A 16,920-nucleotide genomic window follows, 5' to 3' on the forward strand; every position below is an offset into this window, starting at 1 on the left:
TAATACAAAGTTGTCTGTAAGACCTATTTTAATGTTATTTACATGATTATTGACAAATAAAAATTGAGAATTACCTATTATCCAGATTTAATTTATTTCACATCTTATTTTTTTCCCATTCTTCCTCTTTCAAATAAAGAGTTGTCTTTTCTTCCAAACAGTACTAATCTTTCCACCTGTGCTTTGGAATCTGTTTTCCATGACTTTCTCTTGTACCCTGTGCTAGAGTTTCAGCCTTCCTACTTTTATTGATTCCTTATTGGTTTTTAAACCTAATCACATCTTTTCCATTTATATAATAATTAAAACATAAACATTTTACTTTAATTCATTCTTTCTTCTAACCTCTGCCTTTTTTATTTTCTTCTCTTTCTCTCTCTCTCTTTCATTGTGTTCTTTTTTAGATATATGTATGACAATAGAGTGTATTTTGACATTATATATGCAAGGAGTATAACTTATTTTAATTAGGATCCCATTCTTGTGGTTGTACATGATGTAGAGTTTTGCTGGTTGTGTATTCATGTATGAACACAGGAAAGTTATGACCATTTCATTCTACTGTCTTTCCTGTTTCTATTCTCCCTCCCTTTCCTTCATTTCCCTTTTCTAATCCAATGAATTTCTGTTCTTCCCTCCTTTCCCACTTTATTGTGTGTTAGCATCCACATATCAGAGAAAACATTCGACCTTTGGTTTTTTGGGCTTATTTTGCTTAGCATGATAGTCTGTAGAGCCATCCATTTACCAGCAAAAGTCATAACGTCATTCTTCTTTATGGCTGAGTAATACTCCATTGTGTATATATATATCACATTTTCTTTATTCATTCATCTGTTGAAGGGCAGCTAGGTTGATTCCATAACTTAGCTACTGTGAATTGAGCTGCTATAAACATTGATGTGACTGAGTCACTGTAGGTTGCTGATTTTAAATCCTTTGGTTATATACTGAGGAGTGGGATAACTGGGTTAAATAGTTTTCTGAGGAATCTCCATATTGTTTTCCAGAGTGGTTGCACCAATTTACAGTCCTACCAGCAATGTATGAGTGGACTATTTTCCTTACATCCTCCCCACCATTTATTGTTACTTGTATTCTTGATAATTGCCATTCTGACTGGAGTGAGATGAAATCTCAGTGTAGTTTTAATTTGCGTTTCTCTAATTGCTAGAGATGTTGAACATTTTTTATATATTTTTTGACTATTTGTATTTTGTCTTCTGTGAAGCTCTTGTTCAGTTCCTTTTCTGCCTCTCTTCTTTCCAATCTGGATTTCTTAGTTTCACTACTGTAGGTGTTTCTTCTACTTAATAATTGACCTTTTTGTTTACACTTTGTACTTTAGCTTCTCCTCTTAGTGCCATGTTGATCATGCTTCCACAAGGTGTTCTTATACTATTTGACTTTTTCCTGTCATGATATTTATCCCACAGTCACCTCCTTGTTAGGGTATATCTATGCTTCAAGGGCATAAACTATTATGGACTTTTGTTCTGAGTTGTCTCTCTGTATTTATTAAATTGCCTTTCACAATCAAGACATTAATTAAACACACGTTGAATGCGTGAATAGACATTCAAATTAGATATCCTCTCTTAAAATTACAATCTCAAAAAACTCATTATGAAGAACCCCTGTAAAGCAGTGTATTCCTGTTCCATTTATTATATGTTGAGTAAGGATATGGGTTAGCACATTGGATGTTACTTTTTTCTAAGATGTAAGACTACATAGAAATATGTCACTTTAAAATTTCTTTGGACAATATATATAATTTCAAATTTTTGATGCTGATATTCTAATATTTCAGGTAGAAATAAATTCTAATTCTGGGATTTTTATCACTATGAATCCTGCTGGAAAAGGTTATGGAGGAAGACAAAAACTGCCTGATAATCTTAAACAACTTTTTAGGCCAGTGGCTATGTCTCGTCCAGACAACGAGCTTATTGCAGAAGTTATTCTCTATTCAGAAGGCTTTAAAGATGCTAAAGTATTGGGCAGAAAATTGGTAGCTATCTTCAACCTATCTAGGTGAGTTTTCTTGTTTTAAATATGTTTATATTTTCCTTTCAAATGGCTGATTAAGGTTATTAGTGATCATTTTCACATTTTCCAATTCAACTTTGGTGATTTTTTTATATTAATGAGTTTATGTATTTAAGGTGTTTATGTGAAAGCTTTTACTTTGAACAATAAAAACATCTGGTTCAAAACTACTTATTTTTCTGAAATATTACTAATTTGATTTTTTCTTTAAAATAGTTATATTGGAGTGTTCTAGCTAAATGTTTCTTAATGAATTAATTTACTAGCTCACCACGGAAAAGCTACTATTCTTTGGAGAAAAACTTTCCCAATTTTCCTTTTATCTTATGTCTCATAGTACACCTTGATTATGGGGTGGCAGCCTAAAATTTTGGTTTAAATTACTTAAGAGATTGTGGGGAACAAGTTACCAGAGATGTAGAGCAAGATACGTTGACCAAAGACTTTAGGAATAAGAATAAGAGGTAACTGTCTGTATCTTAAGTAAGATAATTAACTAGTTTATCCTGATCCTGAGCACCACTTATCTTTATTCAGTAGCTTACTTGAATGACTGTTTTTTGTGATTAACTCCTTACATAAATTTAGTGGAATATCAGTATTTCTATATGTCTGTAGTTTTGTTTTGTATTTCTTTGGCTGTGATGAAAAAAGAATTTCTTGTAGTTATTTGTTGCTTTAGGATTTCCATGTCTTTATTTCAGGGAACTTTTGACACCTCAGCAACATTATGATTGGGGGTTGAGAGCTTTGAAGACAGTTTTGCGAGGAAGTGGAAATCTTCTTAGACAATTGAAGAAAAATGGGACTAAACAGAATGGTATGATTGATTATTCCAATTATAATAATTTATTTAAAAAAATAAGGTCAATTTAGAATAGTTTTATATTTACAGAAAAGTTGAAGATATAGATGATTTCTGTATACCCTACCCCCAGTTTCACCTCTTGTTAAAATCTATATTACTTTGCTACATTTGTCATAACTAATGAACCTATTTTTTGCTATTGTTTTATAATTAAAGTTTGATTTTTTTTCTAATTTTTAATCTGATGTCCTATAATAACTTTTGGGGGAGGATACCAGGGTCTTATGAAAGGCATGCATTCTACCACTGAGCTATATACTCCTTACCCCTCATATAATAATTTTTAAATGTTCGTCAAATATTAAATAGTTGTAACATGTAAAGGAATAGTTTAATTTACTTGTTCTCAAACTTAAATGTTCATTAGAATCACTGGTGGCTTGTTAAAATACTGACTGTTGGACCCCACTCCCAGAGTTCCTGATTAAGAGGATATGGAGTATAGCCTGAGAATTTGTCTAGTCTTAACAAGAACAGAAAGTTTTAAAATACATGGAAGTCTTTTCTTTCAAATATAGCATACCCTGGTTAGATTGGGTTATGAAATTTGGTAAGAATATGGTGGAGGTGAAGTGCCGTATTCATCACATTGTATCAGTGGGTACATGAGCACCACATGACACCACTGGTGAGATTATCTTTCATCACTTAACTGAGGTAGTGTTTGCTAGATTTCTCCATTGTAAAGTTATTATTTTCCTTGTTTTCTACTTTGTGCTGTGGAAACATGTTAAAAAATCTAGCTGACCCTCAAAATGAGGATGTTCCACTCTATAGAGGGGGGAGGATCTACATATATTATTTGAAATTCTTCTATAAATATTTGTCTCATTTTCCTCATTTACATTTTTGTTACATTTTTATTTTAACTTATATGAACTCATGTATGTTTATATTATTTTTGTTCATGTAAAATAAATGATTTTCTGCTAATAAAATAAATGATTTTATCATCCACGGATGTAGGCCTTCATGGGAACTTTCAGTTTCTTCAGGTTGTCGAAAAATAAGTAAAACACTGTGAAAAGAGCAGAAAGGACTATATAAAATTACTTAATTGGAATTTAAATGATCAAACTATATATGTTATCAAAGGAAACTAATTTAGATCTTATTATTTTGACATATACAAGGGTAGATATAGCTATTTTGTGAAGTAGTTAAATAAATATTTTCCATTCATCTATCTCTGGTGATTTTTAAGAAATATTTAAACCATATTCATAATAAATAAAGATGGCATATGATTCATGCTTGCCTGTTATGTATATATATGTTATCAATCATGTCCTTGAAAGTAGTACTCTGGCAATGATATTACTTTGCCTTTGGTCTTAGAATAAATTTGTGAACCAGTTTGTTTTAATCAGAAATTAGGAATTTTTATTATGCCGAGTCATTTAATTTTTGAATTGTTTGCTGTAATAGATGATATTATTTCCATGTTGGTAAATATAAGGAAAAATCTGAAAATCACATTTAGTGATTGGTTCAAGAATTGTAGCTAGTCCTTAACAAACTTTTTTGTTAGTTTGTTTGGTACTGGGGATTAAACCAGTGTCTTGTGATGCTAGGCAAGCACTCTTCCACTGAGCTACATCCCCAACCTTCCCATTTTTAAATTCTGAGACAAGGTTTCACCAAGTTACCCAGTATGGTTGGTCTTAGATTTGTGATTCTCCTGTCTCAGCCTCCCATGTGAACCAGTATTGAACAAGGCTTATTGAAAATTGCTTTTCAATTTGTTATTTTTTTAGTTTTAGGACATAAACTCTCTGGGAGGCAGTACTGGTATATTTGGAGATATACCTGAATCTAGAATTAGTTTACCTGGCTTCAAATCCCACCAGTAGTACTACTGTGCCTTCTCAGGCAAAACATTTAGACTTAATGTCTCATATGTAAATATGGAATAATCATACTCTCTTACCTACTTTATAGAGTTGTTATAAAGATCATAAAAGTAAAATATACAAATATAAGTCATAATTATTTTTATTATTAAAGTCTGGGTAATCTGGAATTCAAATTCTATAGAAAGAATTTTATGACTGTTTAGTGATACTTATTTTTCAATAGTCAAAATAGAAAGTTTGGTTAAGCTTGCCAGTTCACATGATTTAGTATATCTTTAAATGTTTCTAGTGCATCATTTAATGATTAATAATGTATATTAAGAATATAGAATACTTAAAAACTTTTGTAGTCATTAAATTGATAGCATCTTATTTTAAAATAAAACTTTTTCTCTAGCTGATGAAAGTCATATTGTGGTACAAGCATTGAGGCTTAATACAATGTCAAAGTTTACATTTGCTGATTGCACGCGGTTTGATGCACTGATTAAAGATGTCTTTCCTGGAATTGACTTTAAAGAAGTAGAATATGAGGAACTAAGTGCTGCATTACAGCAAGTGTTTGAAGAGGCCAATTATGAAATCATACCGAATCAGGTAACTGTCAAGAATATTTTTAATATATTAGCTTTTCTTAGCTCCTTATTAACTATTCTAATCATAAATCTTCCAACTTATCTTTCATCTTTCAACCTTAACATTACTTGCTTCAGTTCTCTGATTTTGAAGTCCTGATAAGTCCTTTTATTATGTACTTTTATTACTTTTATTATATATACTTGTGTACTATTTAATTGTATATTTGATTAATATTGATTATCTCCCATCAAGTAGTAATCTTCATGGAAAATGAAGAATCTGGGTATATTTTTGCTTACCATTTTATTCCTGGCACCCATCCTAGTATCTGGCATATAATCCTTCATATGTGTTTTTGATAATTAATTATATATGATTTAGCTTCATTTTGATAGTTTCCTAGGAGAACTTCTTTTCGGTGGGTCTTGCTAGTAAAAATGAACACTTCCCTCAGATTTTGTTTTTGAAGAAAGGTAGGATATAAATGAATGAATGAATGAATGAATGAATGAGTGAATAAAGTAATGAACATACTGTATATGAATGAATGAATGAGTAAAGAAAATAATGACCATATTGTCAAAAAATCTAAAAGCATTCTGTTTCTTTGAAATAAATATTGAATTGAAAAGTCACATTGTAAATATGTTAGGATTTATTTAGATATTGTTTTATTTAACATTTTATCTTCCATTGACGAGATCAAAAGCTTAATTTACATGTTTGGAATAGAACAACAATATAGGATGAAAGCAGAACTGAATATAATTGAATATTATAAATAACATATGAACACATTTCTTTTCTACTAGATCAAGAAAGCTTTAGAATTATATGAACAATTACGCCAGAGAATGGGAGTCGTTATTGTTGGTCCAAGTGGTGCTGGGAAATCAACCCTTTGGCGAATGTTAAGGGCAGCACTTTGTAAAATTGGCAAAACAGTAAAACAATATACGATGAATCCCAAAGCTATGCCCAGACATCAATTATTAGGCCATATTGACATGGATACAAGAGAATGGTCTGATGGTGTTTTAACAAATAGTGCTCGCCAAGTAGTTCGTGAACCACAAGGTTAGTCTCTACTGTGTAATTCATTGCTTTAGTTAGTAAGTTGTAGAAAATAATAGAGCCTGTCTGTAATGCTGTCCTTATAATTTAGATCTTACATAGAGCCATAAACTACCTTATAAAATGTGCATTTGATATTTTACTAAAACATTTTGACTTACACTCTGTACCAATTTTTTAATAAAATAAAAATTTAAAGTAACTTGTTTAAATTGTAAACTATTTACTGAATAAGTATAGAAATCTTTGATTTCTGAGTTGACATCATAATACCTCATAATTTAATTGGTTTTTATTAACTATTAATTTGTTAGTTTGAATACATTATTTTGAATCATTTTGAAAAGTTAAGTAGTAAAACCGTAGATTTTTATCATCTTAATTTTTTTGGGGGTAGTGGGTACTAGAAATTGAACTCAGGGCCCTCGACCCCTGAGCCACATCCCTGTCCCTTCCATTTTGTATTTTATTTAGAGACAGGGTCTCACTGAGTGGCTTAGTGCCTTGATTTTGCTGTGGCTGGCTTTGAACTCACAATTCTCCTGCGCCCCTGGGATTATAGGCGTGTGCCACTGTGCCTATCTGCATCTGAATTTTATTGAGTTACCTTAAGAATATTTTTGGGTAGAATCAGTGGAGACTCCTTAGTTTTTACCAGGTCATAATCTAGTTAATACTTATTTTCTAAGGCAGTGATTGGAATGTTCAGAACTCTAAGACATTGGATTTTTGATGTAGTCTCATCTCTCACACTTTTATTGGTGACACATTTCTGTTTGAAATATTTTAAACTTGAACCACTCCCATTTTAGGGAGGATGGATAAAGAAAAAGTGGGTTCCTGGAAAGTCTGTATATATAATCTGCTTTTTCCCTTTGAGTCAGTTTTTATGTATATTAAAAAAGCACTGACACTGAAAATTGAGTTTCTAATATTTTCTAAAAGAAACATATTACATAGCAAGCATTCTTGTATTCTCATGATATATTAAAAGACAAAAGTCAGAGGAATTTTATAGGTTATCTCATGGGAATAGGACCATCTAAGTCTTGTATACCAATTTCTTTTAGGGAGATTGCCTATGCTGTATTTTTAGATAAATGAAGTGTTATTGCATGGTATATAGCTGAGTCTTTTGGCTAGCTAAACCAGGATCACTCTTGAATTCTCTAGCAGATTTGTAGTAAAAATTTCCATGAAATTTTTAACTTGTTCAACTTTTTCTTCTTTATATTCAACTTCAGTAATAAAAATATACTTAGGAAAATCACTTCTAATTTATAAGAGATAATAGGTTTTCCTTATCTTTAACTATTATTACTGCCCTATTATGGTTTTCAAATAGATGTGAGCTCGTGGATAATCTGTGATGGTGATATTGACCCTGAATGGATAGAATCTTTGAATTCTGTTCTGGATGATAACCGACTACTCACTATGCCTAGTGGAGAAAGGATTCAGTTTGGCCCAAATGTTAACTTTGTATTTGAAACTCATGATTTAAGTTGTGCCTCACCAGCCACAATATCTAGAATGGGAATGATATTTCTTAGGTAAGTCATAAAATTTATTTCAATTAGTATTTTGGTTTTATAGCTAAGTCAAGTATAGTATGAATAGCATACAGACTTTTTAAAAATTTACAATTAACTTTTTTAGGTTGCCATATGTTTCAGTTCTATCTTAGCTTTGGGTTTCATTCATTTCTTCAGCAGATATTTGCTGAGAGCTTGCTATGTAATAGGCCAAATGGGGACCTTTTTATTTCCCTACATATTTTATTGGTATTGTAGTTGTACATAATGGTGCTTTTTGTTGTTACATGTTCATGCTTGCACACAAGATAACAGTATAATTTGGCCAATATCATTCCCCATTATTTCCCCTTTACTTCCCCTGTTTATTTCCCCTGCTGTCTTTCCTCTGTTCTACTGATCTCCTGAAATTTTCATGAGACCCTCCCACCCACCTTTCTTTTACTTTTTCCTCTTTAACTTCCACCTGAGAGAAAATTTGTGACCCTTGATCTTCTGAAAATGGGAACTTTGAGTAGTGCAATGGGTGCTATTAATTATTATACACACATACACACAAAAGTAATCAAAGCCAACTCTTGTGTGCTAAAGGATAAAATACTTGTGTGGAGTAATGTTTAATGGAGCAGAAATTTATTGGAAAGTAAATTGAGAATTTCTTCCTAAGTAATTTATGTGTTTGTGTTAATGTGTTTCAGTGATGAAGAGACAGATCTTAACTCTCTGATAAAATCTTGGTTGAGGAATCAGCCTGCTAAATACAGGAATAATCTTGAAAATTGGATTAGGGATTATTTTGAAAAGGCTTTACAATGGGTTCTAAAGCAGGTAAATTGACCATAATATTTCATAATTAATTTTTGAAGTGACACATATAATGATTAAGAGTGATGCTTACATTTTACTGCCTTATGGCAAAGCTCTGCTGGAACCTGGGGGTGAGGTGAGAAGTATTTGTTGTCTTTGCCATTCCTCCATATCTTTTGGCATAAATTTTGATTACATTAGTTTTCAAAACACTTTAATTTTTCATTTACAATAACTTGAATGCCTTACCTAAATATCTTTAAAATATTGAGATATCTTTTTTATTTTTCACTAGCAAAACCATCTTGCTGTCACATTTTACTATGTTATGCAGTACCTATGTATATATCTTGTTAAACACAATATTAAACTATTATTAAGTAGGAAAAGGATGGCGAGTTATTTACAATAATGTACGGACATTTATTCAACAAAAGTGAATTAACTAATATATGTCAAACATAGTAGTAGAGAGATTTTGAGGGGTGAAGATTAATAGGGTAGTCCCTTTCCTTGGTTAAGGTCTATCTAATGAAGGAAATGCTGTATAAACAGATAATCACAGTGCAGCAGAACGGAAATATATTGCCGTTTTTTTAGAAGATATTTTTTTTTGTTGTTGTTGATGGACCTTTATTTTATTTATTTACATTCAGTGCTGAGAATAGAACCTAGTGCCTCACACTTGCTAGGCAAGCGCTCTACCACTGAGCTACAACCCCAGCTCTTCGAGGAGTTTTAAATAAGAGATCACTCTTGATTTTTAATTCGAAGCATAATTAGAAGTTTAGCATGCAAAGAAGATCCTGGAGGATTTCTAGATATTCTATGATTTTTTTTTTAACTTTCCTGTCATTACTTTTATGAAAAACTTAACATAGCTATACAAAACAGGAAAGAAATAGCAATGAGTGTTTTGAAAGTATTTGATTGTTAATCTGAATTTGATTTAGAAGTTAATATCTTGTGATTGAACAGAATTCATAGAGAAATGGAGATCTATCTTGCTGTAGTTTTCACAACCTTTTTCTTTTCTTTGTAAGTATGTAGGGATTTGATCCTTACAAAGCAATAGGGATTTTTGAGGAAATACTGCAAGTGAGATAGTTTTCCCTGGGAGTCTCAAAGAAGGAACCACTCCCACCAGCCCCGACCCACCAGCCCCGACTCTTCCTATGTGCTTATATAGCAATATACAACATCTACCAATCATCTTTCAGTTATCTGTTTATGGTTAACTCTAAGCACCTTGAGGGTAAGAACCACGCCTGTCATATTCCTTATTGTAGCCCCAGAAATTTGGTATTAACAGAGTAGTGAGTGAATGATAGTGTTTGTACTTAATTAATTTAGCCCTGATGCTATTTGTGGCACTTTTTTGGTAGATATGTCATTAATAAAACATGTAGGACCTGCTGAGTCTCTCTACTGTAATACCCTGAGATCATTTACTTACCTGCTATTAATATTAGAATGTGGATTATATTACTCAATGCAATATATATGTATAGCAGTTTGGCTGTAGATATGAAGACAAGGTAAGATTATTAACCATAGATTATATTACCAAAGATGCAGTTAGAAAATATACTGATTCTGTTTGGAGGTCCATTCATTGTTTTTGTTTGAGGTTTTGTGTGTGTGTGTGTGTGTGTGTGTGTGTGTGTATGTTGAGAGATTCTTTCTTCTTTTGTTCACCAATCTCATAGTATGATATATAACATAATGAATGCTCTGGTCAAATACTGAAATTTTATTTTTAACTAGAACTTTGCTTTCTTGTATTAGTTCAGCAATTAAGATGATATAGATGAAAGTATGAAAGTGTCTCTATCTCACCTTTTGTCCTTGGGAGCCTTAGTGTGACCTAACCACCTGTGTTTCTACCTATCTCCTCCCTTCTTCCCACTCTTTTTCCGATTTTTATTTTCTTCAAAATTATTTATTATATAGGCAGAGTGAGCTTTTAAAAATGTAGGTTGTTTCATTTTAATCTCTTATTAACACCGCTTTAAGGACAGTGAAAATAAAATTTGTATTACTTACTGTGGCCTATTTTTGCACTCTGGTCTTCTTTAATTTTTTTTTTTTTTTTTTTTGGGTGCTGGGAATTGAACCCAGGGCCTTGTGCATGTGAGGCAAGCACTCTATCAACTGAGCTATATTCCCAGCCCCCTTCTTTAATTTTAACTGCTGATTCCAGCCAAGTATGGTGGCACATACCTGTAATTCCAGTAACTCAGAAGGCTGAGTCAGGAGGATCACAAGACAAGGCCAACCTCAGAACTTATCAAGACCCTCAACAACTGTCTAAAAGTAAAAAACAAAAAGGGCTGGGGATGTAGCTGGTAAAGAATTCCTGGGTTCAATTCCCAGTACTGCAAAATGAAATGAAATGAAATATAAATAAAATACAAATAAATAAAAAATAAACCACTGATTCTTTGCTTCCTCCAGGTTAAGCTTTTTTTGATGTACATAAAGGTACTAAGTTTTCCTTTCAGGTGCTGTGTTTTCTGCATGGCCAGATGGAACTTAATCTTTCAGATGTTAGCTTAAATGTCACCTTTTACAAAGAGGCCTTGAACCTTCAATTTAAGTTACTTTTCACATCACCTTGTTGTGCTGCTCTGTAGCTTTTACTGCAATGTATTAAACATTTCCTCTCTTGTGCTTCAGTACTGTGAAGACAGGGACTATGTTTTATGCACTTTTTTCTCTTTTCAAATCTAGTACCACATGTAGATCTAATGTATGATTGGTTCTAAGTAAATAGTTATATAAAGAACGAAAAACATAATTTCATGTGAACTCCCAGGTTTACCAAGGTCCCAGAAGTTTACACATCAAAAACATCTATACCACCTACATCTAAAAGTATTATTTTAAAGTTCTACTTATGGAGGAAAGTTCAAATTATTTTCATTTAAACTGGCTTTTCTTAGCCTTTTTTTTTTTTTTCACCTAGTCATTATTATAGCTCTTGCTTCTAGTTCTTTTTATCAGCAGGAGGAGATGAGCAATAATAATTTTACTTTTATAGTTTTCAGGGTTAGAAAGTAGGCAAACCATATATATCTATTTGAGGACTCTAGCATTTGTAGAATAAAATATGTTTTTATTTTTTAAAAAAGAGTAAATATATAGAATAAAATCCAAATTTCCTACAACTTGATTGGAAGGATGAATTTAAAGAGTGTTTTTAAAACGATATGTGAATGTCTATTTGTTTGGTTCTCACTTTACCAGTTAATATTTGTACTATGGATTTTAATCAACAGAATGACTATGTGGTAGAAACAAGTTTGGTTGGGACCGTGATGAATGGTTTGTCTCACCTACATGGATGCAAAGAACATGACCAATTTATTATTAATCTCATAAGGGGACTTGGTGGAAATCTGAATATGAAATCACGTCTGGAATTTACCAAAGAGGTAATGTATATTTAAAGCCTTTATTCAGTCAACACTTTTCTTTTTCATCAACTCTTAACTGCCCAAATACAATGATTTGTAATTGTAAGGTATAGAACTTTCAAGTTTAGAAATTATGCATTCAGTAGAGTAACAGTAGAGTAACACATTCATTTATGTGTATGTGTACATATTTATATATATTTATTTTCTCCTTTGATCTATTTTATGGTGTTAAAATTTTATAAATATGTTTTAATAGGCTAGTTTGGGACGTAAAAATGTTAGATGTTTGTGAACCACATGAATAAATATAATTATTTTATTGCTTTTAAATCTCAGAATAATAAAAACTTTTAATCATCTCTTTAGAAAAGTTTGAGCAATTAGCAATAGAAAGATGAATTAATAATTAGTAAATGTTTTCTTTAATATGTGCAAAGTTTGCATTTTAGCCAATTGTTTATAAAAATAAATTCTACACCATAAGGAATTTTCTTTCTGTTGACCTCCAACATTGTTTCAGCTTCTTTTCCCATTTTGATGCTTCTTTAATACCACCATGTGTTGCTTTCTCTATTGTGTTTCCATTACCATGGCTATTCTGTTGCTTTTGTTGTCATTGGTACCACTCAGTGCTATTCTGTGTGATGCTCTGAATCAGAGACTCTCTTGCTAAAGTTTAAAATAAAGGTGTTGAAGAACAGCATCAGGTTCGAACTCTGCTTTACATCAGCACTAATAAGACCTGTCAGTATGAAGGAGAAAAATAACACATAGAGTACAGTAGTGGTAGCACTGGAGTGTGCAGTACTGATTTGTTGGAAGTGAGGGACTTTAGAATTCCTACACTGTACAGTTTTATTTTATACCACTAATTTGGTATCCTCTGTGTACTTTTATTTATTTGCTTAAATGATCATTTAGAGAAAAATATTTAAGATAAAATATCACTTTAATTATTAAATATTTTACTTGTAAGTAGGTTTAGTGTATGTGATTTTTTTTTTTTTTTGTACTAAGATGATTTAGTTTGGGGATGTTTACTTTGAAGAATTAAAAAATTTTACACATTCAGCCAGGCACAGTGATTCATGCCTTTAATTTCAGTGACTCAAGAGACTGAAGCAGGAGGATTCCAAGTTCAAGGCCAGCCTTAGTAACTTAGCAAGACCCTCAGCAACTTAATGAGACGCTGTCCCAAAATAAAAAATAAAAAGGACTGAGGATGTAGCTCAGTGATAAAGTGCCCCTGGTTTTAATCTCCAGTACCAGGAAAAAAAAATATTATTACACATTCTGTTTGGAGTACATAAAAACTTACCACAACTTTTCCTTTTTAAGGTTTTTAATTGGGCACGAGAATCTCCTCCAGACCCTCACAAACCAATGGACACCTACTATGAATCAAATAGAGGTCATTTAGCATCGTATGTGCTGAAGAAGCCAGAAAACTTGACAGCTGATGATTTCAGTAATGGTCAAGCTCTTCCAGTCATTCAGACCCCTGATATGCAACGAGGTCTAGATTATTTCAAACCTTGGTTAAGTTCTAGTACCAAACAGCCATTTATTCTCGTAGGACCAGAAGGATGTGGCAAAGGGTAAGAAGAGTGTTGACAGAGTGCATATTGTGGATTTATGTCCCCTTTTCCTAGTTACTTGGTAGATTTTATGTTTCTTTTGTTTAAAGTGACATTTACATTTTCATGGAGGATTCTTTTTAGTGTCACTACTTGTGAACATCATGATGATGAAGAAGAATGTGTCCTTTGCTAGATAATGTGATTTCTAATGGAAAAAGAACAATCTGAGAAGTTATTCTTTAATATGCATACAATCATAAGAAATTAATATCTTAGATGTAAATTACCTTGTGCTTTAGTTTTAAAATATAAATGTTGAATTTAGCTTTCTGTTTAACTTTTGTTGTTGTTGTTATTTTTATGTATTTATTTATTTTTTTGCAGTGTTGGGAATTGAACTGAAGGCCTTTAGTATGTGCTTTTTACCAGTGAACTATAGTCCCAACTCTTGATTTAGCTTTTAATTCAGTAGAATCCACCTATTTTTAATGCTTATAGGGTGTAGTTTTTGTAATAAAAAAATCTACGAATTATTAGTTTTACTTTTCTGTTGGGAGAGTAGTCATTTAAAAATTCCATAAAATGATAATTTTTTTTTTAACCTAGGAGAACTTAAAATCTTTTTCTCAATTGTAGGGAAACAGAATTGATATATTCTATGTATACTTTGTCAAACCAAATTACTTTTGAGAACTTTGACTGTTTTGACTGAAAAAAGTCCCAGTAGTACCTTAAAATATACATTTATTTTCTAATCCAAAATTTAGAAAGTTACTATATGGGTACCATATCTGTGTTTTCCATTTCCATTTTCAACATCATCATCATAATTTGGAAATTAAAATATTTGTAAAATGGAAGTCCTAAATTGAATATAGAACATATTATGTTGGTTACATTTTCAAAGTCAAATGTCATACATCTTTTACAGGATGCTGCTCAGGTATGCCTTTTCTCAACTCCGATCCACTCAGATTGCTACAGTTCACTGTAGTACACAAACTACTTCTCGGCATCTCCTACAAAAATTGAGCCAGACTTGTATGGTAATCAGTACTAATACTGGTCGAGTATATAGACCAAAAGACTGTGAAAGACTTGTTTTGTATTTAAAAGATATCAACTTACCTAAGCTTGATAAATGGGGGACCAGTACATTGGTAGCTTTCCTACAGCAGGTAAGTTTTATTACTTGATATATATATTTATATATATATTACTTGATATATATATATTTATATATATATTACTTGATATATTTTGGTATAATTGGAAACAGTTTAATTCCAATAATTTTTCTTCTAAATAGAAAATCTGCTTTTATTCTTTGGGACCAGTTTTTTTATTTTATTTTATTTTATTTTTTTGCGCTTCTGGGGATTTGAACCCAGGGCCTTGTGCTTGTGCAGTTTTTTTTTTTTTTTTTTTTAATTATGTGTCATGGAAATTGAATTCATGAGTGTTTCAGTCTTATTTTAGGTTGCTTTCTTAGATTTTCCTGCCTTTAGAAGTTAGTATTACATTGAGATAATATATGACAGGGAAAGTAAAAACCTTTATGTTACATCTATCGCCTGCCCTTATTAAAACAACAACAACAACAACAAAAAAAAAAAAAAACAAGGAGGAAATCAGAAGCTGGGGGTGGTATTGGAGTTTGGGAAGTTTTTGCTTCAGTTTTTTAGGTATGCATTCATCTGAGAGTAGTTATACTACTTATTTGTAAGCAAGTATAAGTAAGTACCTTCTGTCGTCCAAGTAAGTATAAGTAAGTACCTTTCTGTCTGCTTTAGCCCATTAGTCTCCCTTTTTGCCTCAGAATTCAAAATCACATATTCTTATACAGTGTGCGAGATTTTTTCCTTAATGTTATTTAAATCCCATTAGAAATGCCAAATTCTTAGAGCTCACTATGCCTATTTGTGTAGGTCCAAATTTAGCTTTACCATGTAACTACAGAATATGATAAAATATAGGAAAAAAACTAAAATATTTTCCCTCATTCCTGATATTTTGTTTTGGATAATTGCTAATATATTTATAATATCATCTGAATTTTTATGTTTATTGAGAAAAACATTTTTAAAATGAAGATAATTCAGCTAATGTTAAATTTAGATTTGAACTGTATTATTTTTCAGTGGCATAGAATTTAAAATATATTTTAATCTTAAATTCTTGAGGTAAGAAGAGGGTGATAATCGCATTTGGAAATCATTGAAATTTAGACAAGCTTTTGATTAGAAAATCTAACGTATAAACATTTAAAATGCATTTATTTTCAAATAGGTATTGACATATCAAGGATTTTATGATGAAAACTTGGAATGGGTTGGTTTAGAAAATATTCAAATTGTAGCTTCTATGTCAGCTGGAGGAAGACTGGGAAGACACAAGCTTACTACCCGATTTACTTCTATTGTTCGTCTTTGTGCTGTAGAGTATGTATCTTAGAGTTTAATTCTTTTTTTTATTTGGAGAGACATCATTATTATTTAATTGCATCTTATTAAAGGTTTCCATTAATGAAATTTCTTCAAAATGTAGAATATAAAATGGTCAAACTTAAGCTCTGATACATTTTTCTTAGTCTTCCCAAACTAATAATTTAGGATGGTAAAGGCTTTAATGAAATCATTCTATGTGTTAGAAATATATAAGGTAATGAGTACTGTTTTATATAGTCTGTGTTTTAAAATATCAGTATTAGGGCTGGAGCCGTAGTTCAGTGGTAGAGCCCTTGCCTCGCATGTGTGAGGCCCTGGATTTGAGCCTCAGCACCACATAAAAATAAATAAATAAAAATGTGAAGAGAGAGCCTAGAGAATGGGTTACAATCTTTAAAAAAAAAAATCAGTATTTTTAATTAAAGTGGTAGATTTTAATTTTTTAATTAAAAATGTTTTAACTAATATGCAATATAAATATGGTATGTCCTCAGACTTGTCATTTTTTATGGTGAAAACACTTAAAAATTCTTTCTTCAAGCTTTCTGAAATGTACAATACATTGTTGTTATTCATTGTTACCTTACTGTGCAGAAGCTCACGAAAACTTTTTACACCCAGCTAGCTCTTAGTACCCATTGATCAATCTCCCCTGTCTCACTCTACTACTACTCTACTCATCCTCTGATATCCACCATTC

General features: G+C 31.6%; 1 protein-coding gene across 1 annotated transcript in view; it reads left to right on the forward strand.

The window, feature by feature from the left end:
• The window catches only part of Dync2h1 (dynein cytoplasmic 2 heavy chain 1), a 374,205-nt gene that overhangs the window by 62,055 nt on the left and 295,230 nt on the right, over nt 1-16,920 (forward strand). Inside the window, 10 exon segments of the mRNA XM_047518130.1 lie at nt 1,814-2,037; nt 2,757-2,872; nt 5,174-5,373; nt 6,168-6,432; nt 7,775-7,982; nt 8,663-8,792; nt 12,053-12,208; nt 13,532-13,791; nt 14,705-14,951; nt 16,063-16,214. Of these exon segments, the coding sequence (XP_047374086.1) occupies nt 1,814-2,037; nt 2,757-2,872; nt 5,174-5,373; nt 6,168-6,432; nt 7,775-7,982; nt 8,663-8,792; nt 12,053-12,208; nt 13,532-13,791; nt 14,705-14,951; nt 16,063-16,214 (1,958 nt within the window).

This window comes from Sciurus carolinensis, chromosome 11, assembly GCF_902686445.1.
Source record: "Sciurus carolinensis chromosome 11, mSciCar1.2, whole genome shotgun sequence".
In the NCBI taxonomy this organism is placed as follows: Eukaryota; Metazoa; Chordata; class Mammalia; order Rodentia; family Sciuridae; genus Sciurus; species Sciurus carolinensis.